This window comes from Coregonus clupeaformis, chromosome 12 (genome assembly GCF_020615455.1).
Source record: "Coregonus clupeaformis isolate EN_2021a chromosome 12, ASM2061545v1, whole genome shotgun sequence".
In the NCBI taxonomy this organism is placed as follows: Eukaryota; Metazoa; Chordata; class Actinopteri; order Salmoniformes; family Salmonidae; genus Coregonus; species Coregonus clupeaformis.
The window spans coordinates 41,037,579-41,060,356 of record NC_059203.1 but is presented as its reverse complement, the minus strand read 5'-3'; the positions used below and the strand labels follow the sequence as shown (position 1 = coordinate 41,060,356).

The 22,778-nt window shown below is 44.6% G+C and overlaps 2 protein-coding genes across 2 annotated transcripts; both read left to right on the top strand.

The window, feature by feature from the left end:
• Nucleotides 1-6,028: 6,028 nt before the first annotated feature.
• Nucleotides 6,029-13,760, top strand: tada3l (transcriptional adaptor 3 (NGG1 homolog, yeast)-like). The gene is made up of 9 exons (XM_041892413.2): nucleotides 6,029-6,102; nucleotides 6,746-6,979; nucleotides 7,248-7,495; nucleotides 9,497-9,602; nucleotides 11,477-11,609; nucleotides 11,761-11,864; nucleotides 12,001-12,110; nucleotides 12,334-12,525; nucleotides 13,038-13,760. The coding sequence occupies exons 2-9, from the start codon at nucleotides 6,770-6,772 to the stop codon at nucleotides 13,228-13,230; spliced, it is 1,296 nt and encodes a 431-aa protein (XP_041748347.1). The 5' UTR covers nucleotides 6,029-6,102; nucleotides 6,746-6,769; the 3' UTR covers nucleotides 13,231-13,760.
• A 1,048-nt stretch (nucleotides 13,761-14,808) lies between these two features.
• hmces (5-hydroxymethylcytosine binding, ES cell specific) lies at nucleotides 14,809-22,490 on the top strand. Its single transcript, XM_041893032.2, has 7 exons — nucleotides 14,809-14,911; nucleotides 20,226-20,438; nucleotides 20,586-20,729; nucleotides 20,854-21,066; nucleotides 21,338-21,492; nucleotides 21,606-21,798; nucleotides 22,110-22,490. Exons 2-7 carry the CDS (start codon nucleotides 20,250-20,252, stop codon nucleotides 22,308-22,310), a joined length of 1,095 nt encoding a protein of 364 aa, XP_041748966.2. The 5' UTR covers nucleotides 14,809-14,911; nucleotides 20,226-20,249; the 3' UTR covers nucleotides 22,311-22,490.
• The last annotated feature ends 288 nt before the right edge of the window (nucleotides 22,491-22,778 follow it).

The following is a 22,778-nucleotide window of genomic DNA, read 5'->3' as shown; positions in this document are numbered from 1 at the left end:
CAGACATTACAGTGAAATGCTTACTTACAGCCCTTAACCAACAGTGCATTTATTTTTAATAAAAAAAAGTCAAATAAAACAACAACAAACAAGTGTTGAGAAAAACAATAGCAGAAGTAAAATAAAATAACAGTAGGGAGGCTATATATACAGGGGGGTACCGGTGCAGAGTCAATGTGCGGGGGCACCGGCTAGTTGAGGTAGTTGAAGTAATATGTACATGTGGGTAGAGTTAAAGTGACTATGCATAAATAATTAACAGAGTAGCAGCAGCGTAAAAAGATGGGGGGTGGGGGGCAGTGCAAATAGTCCGGGTAGCCATGATTAGCTGTTCAGGAGTCAATAGAGATAGCGTCACCTGTGGATCTGTTGGGGCGGTATGCGAATTGGAGTGGGTCCAGGGTGTCTAGGATGATGGTGTTGATGTGAGCCATGACCAGCCTTTCAAAGGATTTCATGGCTACAGATGTGAGTGCTACGGGGCAATAGTCATTTAGACAGGTTACCTTGGTGTTCTTGGGCACAGGGACTATGGCGGTCTGCTTGAAACATTTACATTTTAGTCATTTAGCAGACACTCTTATCCAGAGCGACTTACAGGAGCAATTACGGTTAAGTGCCTTGCTCAAGGGCACATCAACAGATTTTTCCCCTAGTCGACTCGGGGATTAGAACCAGCGACCTTTCGGTTACTGGCACAACGCTCTTAACCACTAAGCTACCTGTAGGTATTACAGACTGGGTCAGGGAGAGGTTAAATAATGTCAGTGAAGACACTTGCCAGCTGGTCAGCGCATGCTCTGAGTATGCGTCCTGGTAATCCGTCTGGCCCCGCGGCCTTGTGAATGTTAACCTGTTTAAAGGTCTTACTCTCATTGGCTACGGAGAGCGAGATCATACAGTCGTCCGGAACACCTGGTGCTCTCTTGCATGGTTCAGTGTTGCTTACCTCGAAGCGAGCATAAAAGTATTTAGGTCGTCTGGTAGGCTCACGTCACTGGGCAGCTCGTGGCTGGGTTCCCCTTCACCAGGTAGCTCTGGCTAGTGATGATCTGGTAGCAGTCAGAAATAGGGTCAGCAACATAGGCTCACTACTGCGTGGCAATGCTGTTGGAGTCGCATAGGCCGCCTGAGCCGAGGATGGTTCCCCCAGACTCTGCAGCAGTGGAGGGGGGGATCGAAAATGACATCCGGTGTGGGCTCAGTCTCGATAGCAGGCAGCTCCAGATGACCAGTTGGGGCTGGGGACATGACGTGTACATGCCCGGTCTCAGTTGCAGCCATGCCCGACAATGGTGCCGGGGCCGAAGAGGCAGAATACTCACACCCTAAAGTCAGTTGTAGTCGGTAACGTTGCAGAGGCTGCTGAACTCCATACTACTGTCTCATGTCCTCCACTGCAACCTGTCGGAGAGGGCTCCCCTGAACAGAGGAATCCTGGGATCTGGTCTGCTGTTGCACGATGCGAAGAAGACTCTGTATATTCTGCTCCATACGAGCCATACGTGCTTCCTCTACTCCACCGAAGAAAAAGGGAAAACCATACGACGGATGCAGCGATGTGACTCAATGTTTGTCCACACATTGGGGTGTTAATGCAGCCCCACCTGGTGCTGAGTAGTATCCCACAGGTGGAGGAGAGGGGCCATAGGGTCCATACTGCACCGTCGGCAGACGTAGGGCTCCCATAGGCTGCAGAGAGGAGGTATAATCCACATGGTAGTAGTTCACTGGATACCCCAGAGCCATACTCCACTGGACCACAGGTGGGCAGTGTGGAAAGTATCCTGTGTGGTCTCTGTGGGCCGCCATACTGTAGTGGTGTCAGCAAAGTCACAAATCCGGTGAGACAATGAAAATATTATTCTACTGGTTTGTGACTCACTGACACCGCCCCTGGTTAGAGGGAATAAGGCAGTCCAAGAGTTGACACACATAGGGAACTTTATTTACACACACTGACGAAGATGTACAGTGGGATGTACATGAGGATCGTTCTGTAAAGGTACAGAGACAGATAGATAATGAATATGCTATACAGGAGAGAAATATACTGCATAGATATGTGCAGAGTACAATAGAATGGGATAAGCTATGCATTAAGGAATGATAATGAATAGAACAACTGGAGCAAATGACCATGTATTACATTACGTGTAGCTCAGTTGGTAGAGCATGGCACTTGCAATGCCAGGGTTGTGGGTTCGATTCCCATGGGGAGCCAGTATGAAAAAACTAAATAAAAATGTATGCACTCACTAACTGTAAGTCGCTCTGGATAAGAGTGTCTGCTAAATGATTAAAAATGTAAAAAATGTATTTAAAAAAAATCATATCACAAGAAGCGCTCATGCTAACAATAAACATGTTACCTAATAACATCCAATAAACATTGGGCTGTTGCGGTGACCGTATTACCGCCACACCGGCAGTCATGACCGCAGTCAAATTTCCTGTGACAGTTGGTCACAGTAATCACATCCAAAACTGTGAAAATGAATGGCTCGGATGTGTAGCCTACAAAACTTGCTAATGGCCCTCGCTAACGACTTGGTACTCAGTACTCTATTGTCCTTCTGATCACTCTCTAAACACTTCATTATCAAATTTGAATAATCTGAATGATGAGGACAAATGGTGATGGGAGTTAGAGTTCCCGTTGCGAAATGGACACAGGAAAGCCCTGTACACTATTCAACACTGGTCTGACCAGTCGGAATCCACACTTCAAGATCGTTTTGATCACGTGGACTGGGATATGTTCCGGGTAGCTTCCAAAAATAATTTAGACGAATACACTGAAACGGTGACTGAGTTTATCAGGAAGTGTATAGGTGATGTTGTGCCCACAGGTGGTGAAGGTAGGAAACAACATCTCCACTTCGCTGATCCTCAACACTGGGGCCCCACAAGGGTGTGTGCTCAGCCCCCTCCTGTACTCCCTGTTCACCCATGACTGCATGGCCAAGCACGCCTCCAACTCAATCATCAAGTTTGCAGACAACACAACAGTAGTAGGCTTGATTACCAACAATGGGAGTGTGATGCCAGGAAAATAACCTCTCACTCAACGTCAACATAACAAAGGAGATGATCGTGGACTTCAGGAAACAGCAGAGGGTGCACCCCCCTATCCACATCGACGGGACCGCAGTGGAGAAGGTGGAAAGCTTCAAGTTCCTTGGCGTACACATCACCGACAAACTGAAATGGTCCACCCACGCAGACAGTGTGGTGAAGGAGGCGCAACAGAGCCTCTTCAACCTCAGGAGGCTGAAGAAATTTGGCTTGGCACCTAAAACCCTCACAAACTTTTACAGATGCACAATTGAGAGCATCATGTCAGGCTGTATCACCACCTGGTACAGCAACTGCACCGCCCGCAACCGCAGGGCTCTCCAGGGGGTGGTGCGGTCTGCCGAACGTATTATCGGGGGCAAACTACCCGCCCACATACAGCACCCGATGTCACAGGAAGGCCAAAAAGATCATCAAGGACATCAACCACCCGAGCCACTGCCTGTTCACCCCGCTATGATCCAGAAAGCGAGGTCAGTACAGGTGCATCAAAGCTGGGACCAAGAGAATGAAAAACAGCTTCTATCTCAAGGCCATCAGACTGTTAAATAGCTATCACTAGCACATTAAAGGCTGCTGCTGCCTATTGAAATCACTGGCCACTTTAAGAAATGGAACACTAGTCACTTTAATTATGTATACAGTCACTTTAATAATGTTTACATATCTTGCACTACTCATCTCATATGTATCTACTGTATCTTAGTCCATGCTGCTCTGTCATTGCTTGTCCATATATGTATATTTTCTTAAATTCCATTCCTTACTAGTTTTGTGTGTGTTAGGTATATGTTGTGAAATATTACTGCACTGTCGGAGCTAGAAGCACAAGCATTTCGCTACACATTTACATTTTAGTCATTTAGCAGACGCTCTTATCCAGAGCGACTTACAGTTAGTGAGTGCATACATTTTCATACTGGCCCCCCGTGGGAATCGAACCCACAACCCTGGCATTGCAAACGCCATGCTCTACCAACTGAGCTACAGAGGGCCTACACCCACTATAACATCTGCTAAACACGTGTATGTGACAAATAACATTTGATTTGATTTACACAATATGCATACATTTATTTTTAAAACCCGTTCCAGAGAAAGAGAGAAAAGCAGCTGTAGGCTATTAGGGAGTGGAGGCCTTGAGGTGTGGTGTGTGTGAAACAGGAGGCTCAGAGCAGGCATGGAGGGAGAGACCGCGACCACTGTTATCTCGTGCTAGACTAACTTCTTGCTAGTTATTTATCATCCCATCCAATTACATAGTACCTGTATTGACTGCATCAAACTGAGAGAAGCTAGCTAACTAGGCTAATTGGGGCTAGCCATAACGTTACTGCACTCACATTTTAGTCATTTAGCACGTTGGAGAGTGCATACATGTGTATATATATTATTTTTTTTTTACACTGGCCCCCGTGAGAATCGAACCCACAACCCTGGCGTTGCAAACGCCATGCTCTACCAACTGAGCTACACGGGATGCTTCTCACATCCTACAGTTAGCTACACATAACAACAACTCCACTCAGATTATAAAGTAAATAGCAGCCTATCTGTTGGCTTTTGGTCGTTGTAGCCTCTCTTTCTCATTTCATTTTAATTTTGCCAGTTTAATTCCATCTTCCATTGATTAGATATCCCCTAACTTGCTTGCCACACAAGCAGAGTAGCAATGCAATTGTCTCTCTCTCTCGCACGGGAAGGATCAGAGCGCATGCCTTTTTTGTAACTTTTCCCATATCATCAATATAGAGTCTCATCATGCACCCCACCCCTTATGTCTTGATTTCGAAGACATTCCCAGGTTTATAGGTCTATCATAACTAATTAAATCATGGATATTATTGTGATGGAATAGGATATATTAAACTGATTTATTTGACTTTTTAAAAAGTAGATGTTCCAAAGGCGTGCATCAGCAGCTAGTATGCGTGGAAGCCTGGGGATGCTAAACATGTTTATGTTGATCAACGGTCAATTACCGTGAGACCAGACAACATTTCATAAACGACTCACAGTCCTAAATTAACACTAAGAGAAGATTGAACAACTGCTAAAAAATGACCAGTCGTTCAATCTTCTCAGTGTAGCAGTTGGAGTAATGGGACAATTCTGAGTACATCATATTTCTCATCCCTGGATTGACGTACGTTTTCTGAGCCATATCTCGCGCCGGCTCAGCGGTGTCTTAATATGCACAAGAATGCTGTCTGACCCTAGTGCAGCTGTAAGCAAGCGGGTCGGATCTGCTGATTACCGCCTGCCGTTCGCCTTTGCGGACATGTATTTACATTGTTAGAGCGGTCAGTCGACCATCTTGTCAATATAATAGATAATCTTTGACAGAGCGTTTTCATTGGATTTCGTCGGGTCATCACTAGTTACCACCACCACAAAGTCATAAACCCCGCCCATTTCTACAATGTATTTTTTAAAAATCTGATTTAAAATCTAACCACACTGCTAACATTATGACTAATCCTAACCTTAAATTAAGACCAAAAAGCAAATGTTTGTTTTCATGAATTTTACTATAGCCAATTTTGACTTTGTGGCTGGGGTAACTAGTTGAAACCTTTCGGTCGCTGCGGCCATCTCTCTGGGCTCTAAACATCTTTGGACGCATCCATTTGTTGGCCTCACTTTGTAGGGGAGTTAAATAAAATACGAATTTAGGCCATGTGCTATTTTTATAATAATAATTGTATTAAGAACTATTGTATTATTACAAATATAACTGACAAATGAAACATTTTGATCCCTTACCGTAAATACACATCCCCAAATATGATATGTTTTTTTACCGGAGATACTATTCTACAATTTTGAGTCTCTGACATTCTTTATCCTTCACTTGGTTATTAGTAAAACAAAATATTATTAATAGTTGAAAATAATTTCACACTCAGAAATACTATTTACAAGTTTTCAAAATAGAACACAAATCCCTGTTCCTGAATTTTCGTACCCCCCTTTTTCCATAGATGGTTCAGTCAATTATGGATGGCAGTCTACGAGTCAGAGGTAAATTTAATATTGTTGTGTTAATATTCAAAATTTAGCCAATTTACTTTAGATTTACATGATGCATTTGCAATCAAACCACTGTCTTGTCTATTTATAAAGTGTATTGGAGGTTCTGATTGACATTGTGAATGGTCAGTGTAGTTTCCGATGCACCGGTCATTGAACGCAGATACTGTGCTAAAGCTAGCTAGCTCGTTAACAAGCTAGCTAACGCTAATTTTCACGTTGTCTTCAATGGAAATCACCCACGTTGTTCCCCGGTCTTGAAGCTAGTAGTAGTAGGCTAGAAGAGTTTAGCGAGTAATGTGAGGAGCCTTTCCAGAGCAGTGGTCCAATGTTGCTTTATGGACAGATTTGAGTTTTCTTTTAATCCTGCCATTCTTGGTTCTGAGGGGACCACAGGATATGCAGATTTTAGTTCCAGCGCAGTACCACCCCCCTGGTTAAACCAGCCCTGGCTTTAATAGTTGAATCAAGTGGATTAGTACTGGGCTAAAACAAAATCATGCATGGCCTGGCCGTGTGTGTGTGTGTGTGTGTGTGTGGTGTGACAGTGACACAAAGAGCTAATTGACATTGTTTCATGATGTCTGTCCATTTTTGTATGATCAATGGTGCACATGATCTCTCCTCCACATAGACATAGCCCACTCTAACCATCAAGATGAGTGAGTTGAAGGACTGCCCGCCTCTAAAGTACTATGACTTTAAGCCAGTAGAGCATGTGAAGGTGTGCCCCCGCTACACTGCAGTGCTCGGGCGCTCAGAGGACGATGGCATCGGTATTGAGGAGCTGGACACACTGCAGCTGGAGCTGGAGACTCTCCTGTCCTCTGCTAGCCGCCGTCTCAGAGCTCTGGAAGAACAGAGGCAGGTAAGGCAGGAGTCAGTGAGCACATCTCAAATGTTTTCATCAAACAATTGAGCAGCTTTTATGTCATTGGACAGCCTGAGGATTCAGTTGCCTCTTTACTCTACCTGCTGCTGCTATACCTCCATCTGTAATGTTGGACAGGCAAGATATTTAGCTGCCATAGTGTTTCTGACACTACAAGTGATACTTGCCTGATGTTACAAATCTTCCTGTCTCATCCTTATTTGATAAGGACGGTTTGTTGGTAACTGGTACCTATCTTTCTCAGATCCTCACAGACTGGCAGGATAAGAAAGGGGACAAGCGGTTTCTGAAGCTGGGAAAGGACGCAGACTTCTCAGCCTCATCACGTCATAAACCGAAGAAGCAGAAACTTGATGGAAAGGGCAGTCAGGGGCCTGGGCCTGGTCCTGGACGACCCAAATCCAAAAATCTGCAGGCCAAAGTCCAGGAGTATGAGTTAAGTGAGGATCCACAGGACATTCCCCGTAATCCTAAGAATGATGCCCCCAACAGGTCGGTGACAATCACATCTCACACAAACAGTGCTCCAAGGCAGTGTTTCACAACCCTGGTCTTCGAATACCCTCAACAGTAGACATTTTTGTTGTAGCCCTGGACAAACACACCTCATTGAGGGCTGCTTCTTCTTCTTCTTTAAAGTTTTATGGCAAACTACACCTATTGGTGTATTGCCGCCACCTACTGTACAGGGTCTTCTTATTTGATGTTATTGCGGACCGCAAACAAATGCTATAGGTGCATGCCGCTACCTACTTTTTTGGGTGTATATAATGAACAAAATAAAACGAAACAAAATGAACTAAACTCAATGTACTCCTTTATTTTGATTCAACTGCCAACGCCCATCCCAACAGGCTCTGGGGCCTGAGAAGGAAGAGCATCTTAGGACAGTATTCTTTGCAATGTTTCGGCAGTGAAGTCCTGGAAACCCAAAAACCTTTCAGCCGCAGATACTATTATGTCCAGTTTCTTGGACTTTTTGTTTGTTTGTGCAGTACAATTAATCACATGCACAATAAACACCATCACATCTACCTTCTTCACAATCAGCATATCAGTTTCCCTCTGAATCTCCACAGTCTGCGGAGCGTCCACCCCCATATCTTCAGCTCCCTTCGCTCCTTCAACTATTTCACGAGCCTCAGTGTAAGAGACCTGCTGTATAGCCCTGACTCTTGCCACTTCATACTCCTTTTTCCTAACCGGGCACTCCGGGGAATTTGGAACGTGGTTGCCATCACAGTAGGAACATCGGACACCCTCAGATTCATCAACAACATTCCTTCGACACACACTTGATACATGTCCATACCTTTCGTAATTCCGTCAAAACAACGGCTTGGACACAAAAGCTCTCACCGCATATCTAACATATCCCATCTTCACATGTGAAGGGAGATACTCTTCGTCAAACATCAATAATACCGACAGGCTTTCTTTAATCCCCATCTACGACACAGTTCAGCCGGCGTGCTCCAACTACTCCTGGTATGCTCCCCGTAAACCACGAGGCCTCCACATCCAACGCGACGCCAGAGATGAGACCTTTTAACGGTGCTCTGCTACAAAAATCTAAACTCTCCACTTCATAAGTCGATAGTTTGTCGATCCTTAATGCCATTTCCTTCTGCTCTTTCGACACAAGAAATCAAAACAAAACCACTTCTGGTCCCTCTGACGATTCCACCTTTCCCAATGCATCCCTTATCATCCTTGATACTTCAAACAGATCTCCCACAAAAGCATAATTGTTAGTGAACCTTACTCCAACCAGAAACTTATACTCATTAACAACTTTAGCCCTTTTTGTTCCATTTTCCTTTATCACCTGTCTTCCACTCTTCAGCCAAACTGCAAGGATCCACTCTCTCCACCAATCTCACTCCCACTGGGCCAGAATTATCCTTGACATCCTTGGAACGAGGCCCAAACTCGGCAGGCTCCACCGCGGGTACTTCAGGTTCCATCTCCGAGCTACTAGATCACGTATCCCTCTTTTTACACTTGTCGCCTACCACCCCTCTTCCCTCTACACTCAACTCATTCTCGGCTGTCATCACTACACCTGCCACAGCAATTGATTCACCCTCAGTCTTGTCATGTTCAATTTCTTTCTTTAGCTCTTCTAGAAGTTCTGTCCAATCCTCCATTCTATATTCACTCAGGACATATTTCACTTCCAGAAGGTTTGTACAATACCCCACTCCATATTTATTCATAATATGTTCCAGTTTCTTCCTTTTTCCCTTGTCCGCCATCTTCTTGAACCCATCGCCTTAAGATGCTTTTGGGAAACCGGCTCATTGAGGGCTTGATGATTAGTTGACAAGTTGAATCAGGTGTGCTTGTCCAGGGTTACAATAAAAATGTGTACTGTTGGCGGTAATTGAGGACCAGGGTTGGGAAACATTGCTCTAAGGTCACTGACAGTGTTTGTTTTTCATTGTCCCACATGCAAGATTTTCTAGTGTATTTGTGTCTAATGTTTTCTAGATTTTGGGCATCAGTAGAGCCATACTGTGCTGACATCACAAATGAAGAAATCCGGGTTCTAGAAGAACTCCTGAAGCCCCTGGATGACGAGGCTGAATACTACAAGGTACAATATTGAATCCTACCCCTTTTAAAGTTTTGTCATGTTATGCTCATATCATTATAGTAGCTGCCTTAGCTGGCCTCTCCGGTCCCAAGCACTACTAGCCTATCTGATAGAAGGTTTTCTGTGACACTTCAGATAAGAGTGTGATTGAATGGTGTGTTACTCATCCTCTGTTACACATTTCCCCAAGGAGAGAACATACAGTTGAAGTCGGAAGTTTACATACACTTAGGTTGGAGTCATTAAAACTTGTTTTTCAACCACTCCACAGATGTCTTGTTAATAAACTATAGTTTTGGCAAGTCGGTTAGGACATCTACTTTGTGCGTGACACAAGTAATTTTTCCAACAATTGTTTACAGACAGATTATTTCACTTATAATTCACTGTATCAGAATTCCAGTGGGTCAGAAGTTTACATACACTAAGTTGACTGTGTCTTTAAACAGCTTGGAAAATTCCAGAAAATGATGTCATGGCTTTAGAAGCTTCTGGTAGGCTAATTGACATCATTTGAGTCAATTGGAGGTGTACCTGTGGATGTATTTCAAGGCCTACCTTCAAACTCAGTGCCTCTTTGCTTGACATCATGGGAAACTCAAAAGAAATCAGCCAAGACCTCAGAAAAAAAATTGTAGACTTCCACAAGTCTAGTTCATCCTTGGGAGCAATTTCCAAACGCCTGAAGGTACCACGTTCATCTCTACAAACAATAGTATGCAAGTACAAACACCATGGGACCATGCAGCCATCATACCGCTCTAGGAAGGAGACACGTTCTGTCTCCTAACCATGAACGTACTTTGGTGCGAAAAGTGCAAATCAATCCCAGAACAACAGCAAAGGACCTTGTGAAGATGCTGGAGGAAACAGGTACAAAAGTATCTATATCCACAGTAAAACGAGTCCTATATCGACATAACCTGAAAGGCCGCTTAGCAAGGAAGAAGCCACTGCTCCAAAACCTCCATAAAAAGCCAGACTACGGTTTGCAACTGCACATGGGGACAAAGATCGTAGTTTTTTGAGAAAAGTCCTCTGGTCTGATTTAAACTAAAATAGAACTGTTTGGCCATAATGACCATCGTTATGTTTGGAGGAAAAAGGGGGTTGCTTGCAACCGAAGAACACCATCCCAACCGTGAAGCACGGGGGTGTCAGCATCATGCTGTGGGGGTGCTTTGCTGCATGAGGGACTGGTGTACTTCACAAAATAGATGGCATCATTAGGAAGGAAAATTATGTGGATATATTGAGGCAACATCTCAAGACATCAGTCAGGAAGTTAAAGCTTGGTTGCAAATGGGTCTTCCAAATGGACAATAACCCCAAGCATACTTCCAAAGTTGTGCCAAAATGGCTTAAGGACAACAAAGTCAAGGTATTGGAGTGGCCATCACAAAGCCCTGACCTCAATCCTATAGAACATGTGTGGGCAAAACTGAAAAAGCATGTGCGAGCAAGGAGGCCTACAAACCTGTTTCAGTTACACCAGCTCTGTCAGGAGGAATGGGCCAAAATTCACCCAACTTATTGTGGGAAGCTTGTGGAAGGCTACCGGAAACGTTTGACCCAAGTTAAACAATTTAAAGGCAATGCTACCAAATACTAATTGAGTGTATGTAAACTTCTAACCCACTGGGAATGTGATGAAAGAAATAAAAGCTTAAATAAATAATTCTCTCTACTATTATTCTGACATTTCACATTCTTAAAATGAATGGGTGATCCTAACTGACCTAAGACAGGGAATTTCTACTAGGATTATTACTAGGAATTGTGAAAAACTGAGTTTAAATGTTTTTGGCTAAGGTGTATGTAAACTTCCGACTTCAACTGTAGATAAATAATATTGTATTGGTTATATTGTGTAGATTCCGGCATTGGGGAAGCACTACTCTCAGCGATGGGCTCAGGAGGATCTGCTGGAGGAACAGAGGGAAGGAGCACGAGCCAACGACAAGAAGAAAAGCTTAATGGGACCACTGTCTGAACTAGACGCCAAAGGTGAGGGCATGCTAGGAGATGGGGATGACGACATACAGCATGTATTGAGTGGATGAGCCTTCACAAATGGGCATTGTTGTCTTCCTTTAGCATCAACACTGAAAGGATCATGTGTAATTATGTCTGATACAAGGGGGTTTTATTCCCTCAGATGTGGATGCCCTGCTGAAAAAGTCAGAGTCCCAGCACGACCCACCAGAGGATGGTTGTCCCTTCGGGCCTCTTACACAGCGGCTCCTTCAGGCTCTTGTCGAGGTCGCATATTTCAGGCTTTGTTGTTTACGCATACAATTCTAAATGACTTAAACACATCCCTGCAAATAACTAGTTGATTTGAATACATTATAATTATAATTGAAATTCTTTATTTCATCTTGTTTCTTTCTTGCAGGAGAATATCATATCACCCATGGAGGATTCTCCAATCCCAGACATATCTGGGAAGGATGGAGGGAACGAGGGGGCTGGGACCTCACCTCGCAGCCAGGGCAAAGCTTTTAGGTAAAGGCTTATCCTCCATAAACTAACATCACCCCGTCATAACCTTGTAGGATACACTCTACAGATACCCTGAAGGAAAATTCCTTCACAATAGCAACAAAGGCTTTGTAGATTACGCCAATATATTCCAATCACTGATTACTTCTTCTGCGACTCAGTCACTCACCAATCAGTCAACTAGATCTTTCTTTCCGCCGACTTTCCCACCCTTCCTCTTTCCTAGTGTTCCTCACACGCGCTCCCTAGAGGCACGGATCAAGGAGGAGCTGATGTCTCAAGGGCTGCTGGATTCTGAGGAGCGGCCTGGAGCAGGCGGAGACTCAGAGGATGAGGTGCTCGCTGAGCTCCACAAGAGACAGGCTGAACTCAAAGCCCTTAGTGCCCACAACAGATCCCGTAAGCAGGAGTTACTCCGGTGAGAGCACAAGAGAAAAGTGCAGGGGAGAAATGTAAAATGTACATGAGCAATACGGTTGATTTAAGGTCCTAAAGAACTGTCTGATGACTTAGTTTAAGACACGTGTCAAACTCATTCCACAGAGGGCCGAGTGTCTGCGGGTTTTCACTCTTCCCTTGGACTTGATTGATGAATTAAGGTCACTGATTAGTAAGGAACTCACCTCACCTGGTTGTCTAGGTCTTAATTGAAAGGAAAAACCCAAAACCAGCAGGCACTAGGCCCTCCATGGAATGATTTTGACACCCCTGTTTTAAGACCTAAATGGAGGGATGTTCTTACGTTGATGATGATGAGTTGCACTTATAGAAGGCCCAGTTGCTTCACATTGTTTCACTTCATCCACCATCATATGTGCAGTAGTGCATTACCTGAACACTCATCACAAACTAGTACTGGATTTGGATATTATTTACAACACTCAGCATTCATAGTTTACTCTAACCTTCCCTTCATTGTCCTCCTTACAGCCTGGCAAAGGAGGAGATGCGGAAGCAGGAGTTGCGGCAGAGGGTCCGGGTGTCTGATAATGAGGTCATGGAGGGCTTCCGTCGCATTATGGCTGCCAGGCAGAAGAAACGCACACCGACAAAGAAGGAGAAGGATCAGGCATGGAAAGCACTGAAGGAGAGAGACAGCATCCTCAAGCTGCTGGATGGGTAGAGGGGCAATCATGTAGGGTGGGTGTGGGAAGGAAATGGGAAGGGGTCGTTTTTCAGTCTGCCAATGAGTATATACTGTTGTATATGTGTGTGTCTGGTCATATGCTTCCATGCTCTAGTGGCCATAAGCATTTTATCACATTTTCTTACTCTATATAACTATCCAATGGAAGTACAGTGAATACCTGCAATGATGTAGCATGATTGTCATAGTTGTTGAGACGCTGTTGAAAATGGAGGCATGCATTTTTTTCTTTTGATAATTCCTGTATTCTTGTATGAGTATGTTAACTAAACTTTCCGTGCACTGTATTCACTATTCGAACATCCTCACCAGAGGAGCTTATGATGATTTCATGTGGTACTCTGGCGTTTGTTTTTTGAGACTATAACTAGGATTGTTTTCCACTGGCATTTTCCAAGTTCTGTTGATTTTGTTTAAATTTTAACGTTTATAGTGTATCTCTAGGATGGAAAAACAAAAACGTAATGTGTGAATAAATAAATATCAGGAAAAGGGTTGTGAGGGTATATCAATGTGATGTGCGATTTACTTTCACACTACATAATGTTGCAAGACATTTAACCAACTGAACTGTAGCTCTGAACTGTAGCTCAGTTGGTAGAGCATGGCGTTTGCAACGCCAGGGTTGTGGGTTCGATTCCCACGGGGGGCCAGTATGAAAAAATGTATGCACTCACTAACTGTAAGTCGCTCTGGATAAGAGCGTCTGCTAAATGACTAAAATGTAAATGAACTGAATGGGTCGGGAGGAAATGGAGAGAAGGTTGGAGAAGCAACAGCTGTGCTGGAATGCGAACAATATGGGTGTCTGTTCTGATGGTATGGAGCGGGAGGATGAGGGTCGAGGACCGGAATGGTCGGTAGTGGAAAGACATAGGAAGAAGAGAGATCATGATACAGAAAGCAGTGGAGTGTCTAGTAAAGAAAGCATAAAGAGGACCAAGGTAGGAAGCAAGAGTAATAGTGTGTCGGAGTGGAAAGTGGTGATGGTGTTTGATGAGACCACAGGGCCTCATTTACACCCTATCTGACTAACCAATGCCGTAGAGAAAGAGATAGGTGAAGTCAAATTAGCTTGGTTCATTGGAAATGGTAGATTAATATTTTGTGGTAGCCAGGCTCAGCAAGAGAAGATTCTGAAAGTGCTTAATGGGAAGAATATTAAAAGCCATGTCCCAGGTGCTTATGCTAGGTTGAGGGGAGTCATCACTGGGGTCCCAATATCTACATCCATAGATGATATTAAAGAAAATGTAAAGGAGGAAGAGTCATTGAGGCCAAAAGGTTGATCAGTAGGAAAGAGGGTCAAATAAGTTCAAGCTTATCAGGGCTGCTGAGGTTTGAGAAGGTTTTACCTGGAAAAGTAAAGATAGGATTCCTTAGTTTCAATGTCAGAGAATTTGTCCCATCTCAATTGCGGAGTTTTAAATGCCAACGAATGGGACACGTTGCTGTACGCTGTACAATGTAAAGGAAGGAAAAAATATGCCAAGATCATGATTGGTCGTACATTCCAGCACAGAAGGTGGCGGCATGCACTTAAACGTTTGTTTGCGGACTGCCATGATATCATAGAAGAAGAAGAACCATCTGAACGCGCGGTCTGGCAAGTCGAGACAAAGTCCAGTCCAAAACAACAGACATTTCACAAACAACGGTAAATTACCACTATGTAAATACTAATATTTGGTTCTCCCATTTTTACCATGCATTGAAAGATTTGTCCGCTATCTGAAGTTGAACCGTAGCTTCCTAGGCAGTTAGCCAAAAATAAAGTTGCGTGGTTGACTTGGTAGCTAGCAAGCTAAGCGAATAGAGCTAGTTGACGTTACTGGTAGAGTGATATAGCTAGCTATTAGCTAATGCTTCTTGATTCACCGCGGAATTTTTTTCGTTTGTCAGTTCGTATACCCAATGCTTGCCAGAAAATACCGACCCTACTGTTATACTTGTTTACACTGACCTGCACTGTCATTGGGGTCGGAACTAGCCAGCAGATCCGACCCACTTGCTTACAGCTGCAATAGGGTCTGACAGCCTTCCTGTGTACATTAATGCCAGATACACATGCATGTTGCACATGTGCTTCGCAAGGCTGCAGAACGGTTTGCAGCATAGAGAAGATCATTTTCGACCTGTTTGACCAAAGATAATAATTACAACAGATGAAAGTTATTTTCCTATCAACCTAATGGTTTCACAGGCTGGCAGAGCTACCAACAGACTGGAGCGCACAATGGTTATTACAACAATTAATCTAGTTTGTTTCTATTCTTGCCACTCATCTCTAGCAAAATCAACAAATTGAATTGGCTGTTCCCATATAGAGTACTGATTTCAAATCACTAGCTTGCTCTGCATGATGGCATGCTAAACTACGCACAGAAAAGTTCTGTGTGTTAATTTTGCACTCCATTCTGTTGGCTTGTTTCGTGAAAACTAGCCAACAGGGTGCAATACCCAAGGATAGTAATGACGAATTGTCCCAGTGTCATTCTTACCAGAGACGCATTTCCAGTCATTCAGCCAGTATTTTCTCCTCTCTAACTACACAATAGTCATCATAATTTGGCCTCAGTATGGTGCCAACCCCGTCATGGGGAACTTTTATGAACTTCCGTTTGTACCACCGCACGGTAAAGCAAAATATTGAATGCGGTACACAGAACGCACCGCTGCCTAGTGCGGCATCCCAAACATAGCTGCCATTAACAATTAATAACTTCTGCCGGAATGTGAAGTTTGACGCACCTGGTGGACATGAAGCTTAAGACACTGTGGAGCCGGCGCAAGATATTACTCGGAAAACGTACCTTAATCCAAGGATAAGAAATTTGTTGTACTCTGAATTGTTCCATTATCCCGACTGTTACACCAAGAAGATTGAACGACTGCTAGTTTTTTAGCAGTCGTTCAATCTTCTCTGTGTAACAGTTGGGATAATAGTACAATTCGATGTATAATGCATTTCTCATCCCTGGATTAAGGTATGTTTTCCGAGCCATATCTCGAGCCAGCTCTGCAGTGTCTTAATCTACACATGAAGCCTGTCCGACCCTAGTGCAGCTATAAGCAGGCGGGTCGGATCTGCTGGCTAGGGTCAGAAAGCGATCATGGTTACATTAAGACAGGTAGAGCCAGCACGAGATATGGGTCGGAAAACGTACCTGGAATGTAACTGTACTGCAAATTTTACCATTATCCACACTGCTCTATCATTCTTCTAGAATGGCGCTGGAGAAGATGGCTGCCGTTTTACAGCCCTCTAACCAATTCTATTATTATGTGTGTTTTTTGGCGTTATTTGTAATTTATTCTGTACATAATGTTTCTGCCACCGTCTGTTATGACCAAAAATAGTTCTGGATATCAGGACAGCGATTACTCACCTTGTATTGGACGAAGATTTTTTCTTCAACGAGTCGGACGCGAAGGATATCCTACAGACACCCGACAAGGCCCAAATCCCCGTAATTCGCATGAGAATTCGTGGACGTAGGTCGGGGTGCCTTGTAAGGATCCAACGGCGAGCGAGTAAACTGCCTCTTCCATCAATCCTATTAGCCAATGTTCAATCATTTAAAAATAAGGTAGACGACCTAAGATTACGATTATCCTACCAACGGGACATTAAAAACTGTAATATCTTATGTTTCACTGAGTCATGGCTGAACGACGACATTGATAACATACAGCTTGGCGGGATATACGCTACATCGTCAGGATAGAACGGCTGACTCCGGTAAGACAAGGGGTGGCGGTTTGTGTATATTTGTAAACAACAGCTGGTGCAAAAAATCTAATACTAAGGAAGTCTCAAGGTTTTGCTCGCCTGAGGTAGAGTAGCTCATGATAAGCTGTAGACCACACTATTTACCAAGAGTTTTCTTCTATATTTTTCGTAGCTGTCTATATACCACCACAAACCAATGCTGACACTAAGACTGCACTCAATGAGCTGTATAAGGCCATAAGTAAACAGGAAAACGCTCATCCAGAGGCAGTGCTCCTAGTGGCCGGGGACTTTAATGCAGGGAAACTTAAATCCGTTCTACCTAATTTCTATGTTAAATGTGCAACCAGATGGAAAAAAAAACTAGACCACCTTTACTCCACACACAGAGACGCATACAAAGCTTTCCCTCACCCTCCATTTGGCAAATCTGACCATAACTCTATCCTCCTGATTCCTGCTTATAAGCAAAAACTAAAGCAGGAAGCACCAGTGACTCGGTCAATAAAAAAGTGGTCAGATGACGCAGATGCTAAGCTACAGTACTGTTTTGCTAGCACAGACTGGAATATGTTCCGGGATTCTTCAGATAGCATTGACAAGTACGCCACATTAGTCACTGGCTTCATCAATAAGTGCATCGACGACGTCGTCCCCACAGTGACCGTACGTACATACCCCAACCAGAAGCCATGGATTACAGGCAACATCCGCACTGAGCTAAAGGGTAGAGCTGCCGCTTTCAAGGAGCGGGACTCTAACCCGGACGCTTATAAGAAATCCCGCTATGCCCTCAGACGAACCATCAAAGAGTCAATACAGGACTAAGATTGAATCGTACTACACCGGCTCTGACGCTCGTCGGATGTGGCAGGGCTTGAAAACTATTACAGACTACAAAGGGAAGCACAGCCGCGAGCTGCCCAGTGACACAAGCCTACCAGACGAGCTAAACCACTTCTATGCTCGCTTCGAGGCAAGCAACACTGAAGCATGCATGAGCACCAGCTGTTCTGGATGACTATGTGATCACGCTCTCCGTAGCCGATGTGAGTAAGACTTTTAAGCAGGTCAACATTCACAAGGCCGCAGGGCCAGACGGATTACCAGGACGTGTACTCCGAGCATGTGCTGACCAACTGGCAAATGTCTTCACTGACATTTTCAACATGTCCCTGACTGAATCTGAAATACCAACATGTTTCAAGCAGACCACCATAGTCCCTGTGCCCAATGACACTAAGATAACCTGCCTAAATGACTACCGACCCGTATCACTCACATCTGTAGCCATGAAGTGCTTTGAAAGGCTGGTCATGGCTCACATCAACACCATTATCCCAGAAACCCTAGACCCACTCCAATTTGCATACCGCCCCAACAGATCCACAGATGATGCAATCTCTATTGCACTCCATACTGCCCTTTCGCACCTGGACAAGAGGAACACCTACGTGAGAATGCTATTAATTGACTACAGCTCAGTGTTCAACACCATAGTGCCCTCAAAGCTCATCACTAAGCTAAGGATCCTGGGACTAAACACCTCCCTCTGCAACTGGATCCTGGACTTCCTGATGGGCCGCCCCCAGGTGGTAAGGGTAGGTAACAACACATCTGCCACGCTGATCCTCAACACGGGGGCCCCTCAGGGGTGCGTGCTCAGTCCCCTCCTGTACTCCCTGTTCACCCATGACTGCATGGCCAGGCACGACTCCAACACCCTCATTAAGTTTGCAGACACAACAGTGGTAGGCCTGATCACCGACAACGATGAGACAGCCTATAGGCAGGAGGTCAGAGACCTGGCCGTGTGGTGCCAGGATAACAACCTCTCCCTCAATGTGATCAAGACAAAGGAGATGATTGTGGACTACAGGAAAAAAAAGAGGACTGCGCACTCCCCATTCTCGTCAACGGGGCTGTAGTGGAACAGGTTGAGAGCTTCAAGTTCCTTGGTGTCCACATCACCAACAAACTATCATGGTTCAAACACACCAAGACAGTCGTGAAGAGGGCACGACAAAGCCTATTCCCCCTCAGGAGACTGAAAACATTTGGCATGGGTCCTCAGATCCTCAAAAGGTTATACAGCTGCACCATGGAGAGCATCCTGACTGGTTGCATCACCGCCTGGTATGGCAACTGCTCGGCCTCTGACCGCAAGGCACTACAGAGGGTAGTGCGTACGGCCCAGTACATCACTGGGGCCAAGCTTCCTGCCATCCAGGACCTCTATACCAGGCGGTGTCAGAGGAAGGCCCTCAAAATTGTCAAAGACTCCAGCCACCCTAGTCATAGACTGTTCTCTCTGCTACCGCACGGCAAGTGGTACCGGAGCGCCAAATCTAGGTCCAAAAGGCTTCTCAACAGCTTGTACCCCCAAGCCATAAGACTCCTGAACAGCTAATCATGGCTACCCGGACAATTTGCACTGCCCCCCCACCCCCACCCCGTCCCCCTTTTTTACGCTGCTGCTACTCTGTTTATTATTTATGCATAGTCACTTTAACTCTACCCACATGTACATATTAGCTCAATTACCTCGACTAGCCGGTGCCCCCGCACATTGACTCTGCACCGGTACCCCCCTGTATATAACCTCCCTACTGTTATTTTATTTTACTGCTGCTCTTTAGTTATTTGCTTAATTTTTTTTTGCTTAACGCTTTTTAAAAATGTGTTTTACTTTGCATTGTTGGTTAAGGGCTTGTAAGTAAGCATTTCACTGTAATGTCTACACCTGTTGTATTCGGCACATGTGGCAAATTTGATTTGATTTGAAGATTGAAATACTGCTGGTTTTCCTGGAAAACTGCCCTTTTCATCCTCATGCTAGCTAGCAATAGCCACAGCAGCCATTATGGTATGGCATGTCGCGTTGAACAACAAAAAAATTGATTGGCTGACACTGCCGTTCCATAATGGCTGCGGTGGCTACTGCTAGCAAGCATGAGGATGAAAAGGGCCGTTTTCCGGGAAAACTAGCAGTATTTAAATCTTCTCGATGTATCGTTGTGCATAAAGGTAGAATTTGGAATACAGTATCATATCTCATCCCTGCATTGAGGGATGTTTTCCGACCCATATCTTGCGCTGGCTTCACGGTGTCTTAATGTAACCATGATTGTGTTCCGACCCCAGTGCAGCTCAGTGTAAACAAGCGCAATGATTGGGTCGGAATCTACTGGCAAATCCAATGCATGCATTTCATGACTGCATGTTGTTGTTTCATCAGACTGCACTGTTTACTGGGCTGAGGATGTGCGGGAGGACTGCATGCACCCTCGCGGCAGATGAAGTCAGCCGCGCCTCCCAGTACAGAGACCGAGGAGGGCGGCGTCGACATCCAAGGTGGAAAGATGGAAATTCGGATAAGTACCGACCTTCCTACAACAAGAGCCCCCAGTCCTTGAGCCCAGTCTTGTTGTCCCAAAGACATTTTGATAAGGTAAGTATAGATGTGCAACTGAAGCAGATCAACTGATCCTGGCCAGGGGGGCTGGATGTTTATTTTGGGGTGCGTCATTTGCGCACTGCCTGGAGGAAAATATTTGTGTATTAACCAGATGGTCCCCATCCAACCCTTTTCTCTCAGAATGCCCCAGTGGATGAATGTGTGCTGGCAGTGATGCGTTGGGGCCTGGTGCCTGCCTGGTTCCGGGAGAATGACCCAAGCAAGATGCAGTACAGCACCAACAACTGTCGCAGTGAGAGCCTGCTAGAGAAGAAGTCCTACAAGGTGTGGAGTGAGTTTGATTCATCGCCACATGAAATGCACATAACTCATTATCAACAGGGACAGCATGCATCCTCAAACGGTTTCCCTGTGTAGTAGTGAATATTTGTATACTATTTCGTTTCAGGATCCGCTGTTGAAAGGACAGCGCTGTGTCATCCTGGCTGATGGCTTTTATGAATGGAGGAGGCAGGAGAAAGACAAGCAGCCCTTCTTCATCTATTTCCCCCAGACTCAAGGACCCGCTCATGTGAAAACAGAGGACCAGGATGAGGGGATACCCTTTAAGGAGGATCCACAGACATGCACTTCTGAGGAAGGCTCTGTAGACCAGAAAGAGGTGAGCTGCTGACACACACTCATGGACCATGCATTACTGAGCAAACACAGAAAACTGACAACATTCAGAGTAAGATGCTTGAGTCTGATGACACTGATGATATCCCCCATCCTTTTCCCTTTTTTGCCTCAAAAACACCTTATCACACTTTTTGACTCCATTCAGACCCATTTGTAAACTTTCTTTGTTTTTAGACTGCAGTAATGAAATAATGTGAGCATTGCCTTTTGACCATATATACCTTGCCTATTTGTGTGTCTGTCTTGTGTAGGAGGACAAAGGAGACTGTGAGTGGAGAGGATGGCGGTTGCTGACCATTGCAGGACTGTTTGACTGCTGGACTCCCCCTAGTGGTGGAGATCCCCTCTACACCTACACTGTGATCACTGTGGATGCATCCCCTAATCTTCAAGGCATCCATGACCGGTAAGGGCCTCAGTCTCAAGCATTACTCTCTCTTTGTGTAAATTGAGTATGTTCTGTGTATATGAGCGTTTGTGTATGATGTAGAATTACCAATGATTGTGATTAACATACAGGATGCCAGCGGTTCTCGATGGAGAGGAGGAGGTCAGAAGATGGCTGGATTTTGGTGAGGTGAAGTCATTAGATGCCCTTAAACTGCTTCAGTCCAAAAATACACTGACCTTTCACCCTGTCTCCTCATTTGTCAACAACTCTCGAAACAACTCCCCTGAGTGCCTGCAGCCAGTGGATCCTCAGGCTAAGAAGGTACAACTGCATGACATTTTACATTTACATTTTAGTCATTTAGCAGACGCTCTTATCCAGAGCGACTTACAGTTAGTGAGTGCCTCATGACCTCACTACATACCCATATTTGAGATGTCTGATGATGTGTTCCAATCATTGAATAGCTCATGATCATTAGAAAGGTTATCCCAGACCGAACACTTCACATATTTACCCCAAATCTAGATTGAAATCCTTGGAAGAGGAAAAATTGATAATGGGCTCCATACCATACTACATGTTCCTCCCTGCTGCCACTTACCCCTCATCATATGCCCTTCCTTCCCCAGGAGCCCAAGCCCTCAGCCAGCAGTAAGATGATGATGGGCTGGCTGAAGAGCAGCACGCCTCCCAAGAGGAAAGAGCCAGACATTGGGGAAGTCAAAAAGGAGGGGCACACAGGAGAGACCGGGCCTGAGAAGCAGCTGAAGGCTGCAGGGCCTCTCCAACAGTGGCTGCAGGGAGCCAATAAGAAACCCAGGACCAACTGAGTGGGACAGAAACATTGACTGACTGAAAAGAGAAGGGAACAGGTTAAAAAATGTAGGCTTTGTCTTGATATTGCTGTGTGTTGATAGACATGTAAGACAGGAAATGGTTTCTGATTATTTTTGTATCTGTCTGGTATTGGTTAAAGATGATAAAGTTATTAAACATTTTACAGATTTTGATGGTTCTGGCAAGTGTTCGCCTTCACAAGTGCCCAATTTTGATATTTCTGTACGAGCAGTAGACTGAAGAATAGAAATACAGAGTGAGTGCCCCCATGCAAAACAAAAAATGTCAATGTATACTATAGATTATGTGCTGAACAAAAATATAAACCCAACATGCAACAATTTAAAAGATTTTAGAGTTACAGTTTGAGGCAGTTTATGGTAGAGAAATTAATCTCTGGCAACAGCTCTGGACATTCCTGCAGTCAGCATGCCAATTGCACTCCCTCAACTTGAGACATC

Bases quoted from the DNA above. Each gene is read 5' to 3' on its own strand.
- hmces (XM_041893032.2), top strand. From the start codon at position 20,250: ATGTGCGGGAGGACTGCATGCACCCTCGCGGCAGATGAAGTCAGCCGC. The intron at 20,730-20,853 runs GTGTGGAGTGAG...ATTTCGTTTCAG, and splicing joins TAGAGAAGAAGTCCTACAAG to GATCCGCTGTTGAAAGGACA. The intron at 21,799-22,109 runs GTACAACTGCAT...TTCCTTCCCCAG, and splicing joins TGGATCCTCAGGCTAAGAAG to GAGCCCAAGCCCTCAGCCAG.
- tada3l (XM_041892413.2), top strand. From the start codon at position 6,770: ATGAGTGAGTTGAAGGACTGCCCGCCTCTAAAGTACTATGACTTTAAG. The intron at 6,980-7,247 runs GTAAGGCAGGAG...TATCTTTCTCAG, and splicing joins CTCTGGAAGAACAGAGGCAG to ATCCTCACAGACTGGCAGGA. The intron at 11,610-11,760 runs GTGAGGGCATGC...TTATTCCCTCAG, and splicing joins GTCTGAACTAGACGCCAAAG to ATGTGGATGCCCTGCTGAAA.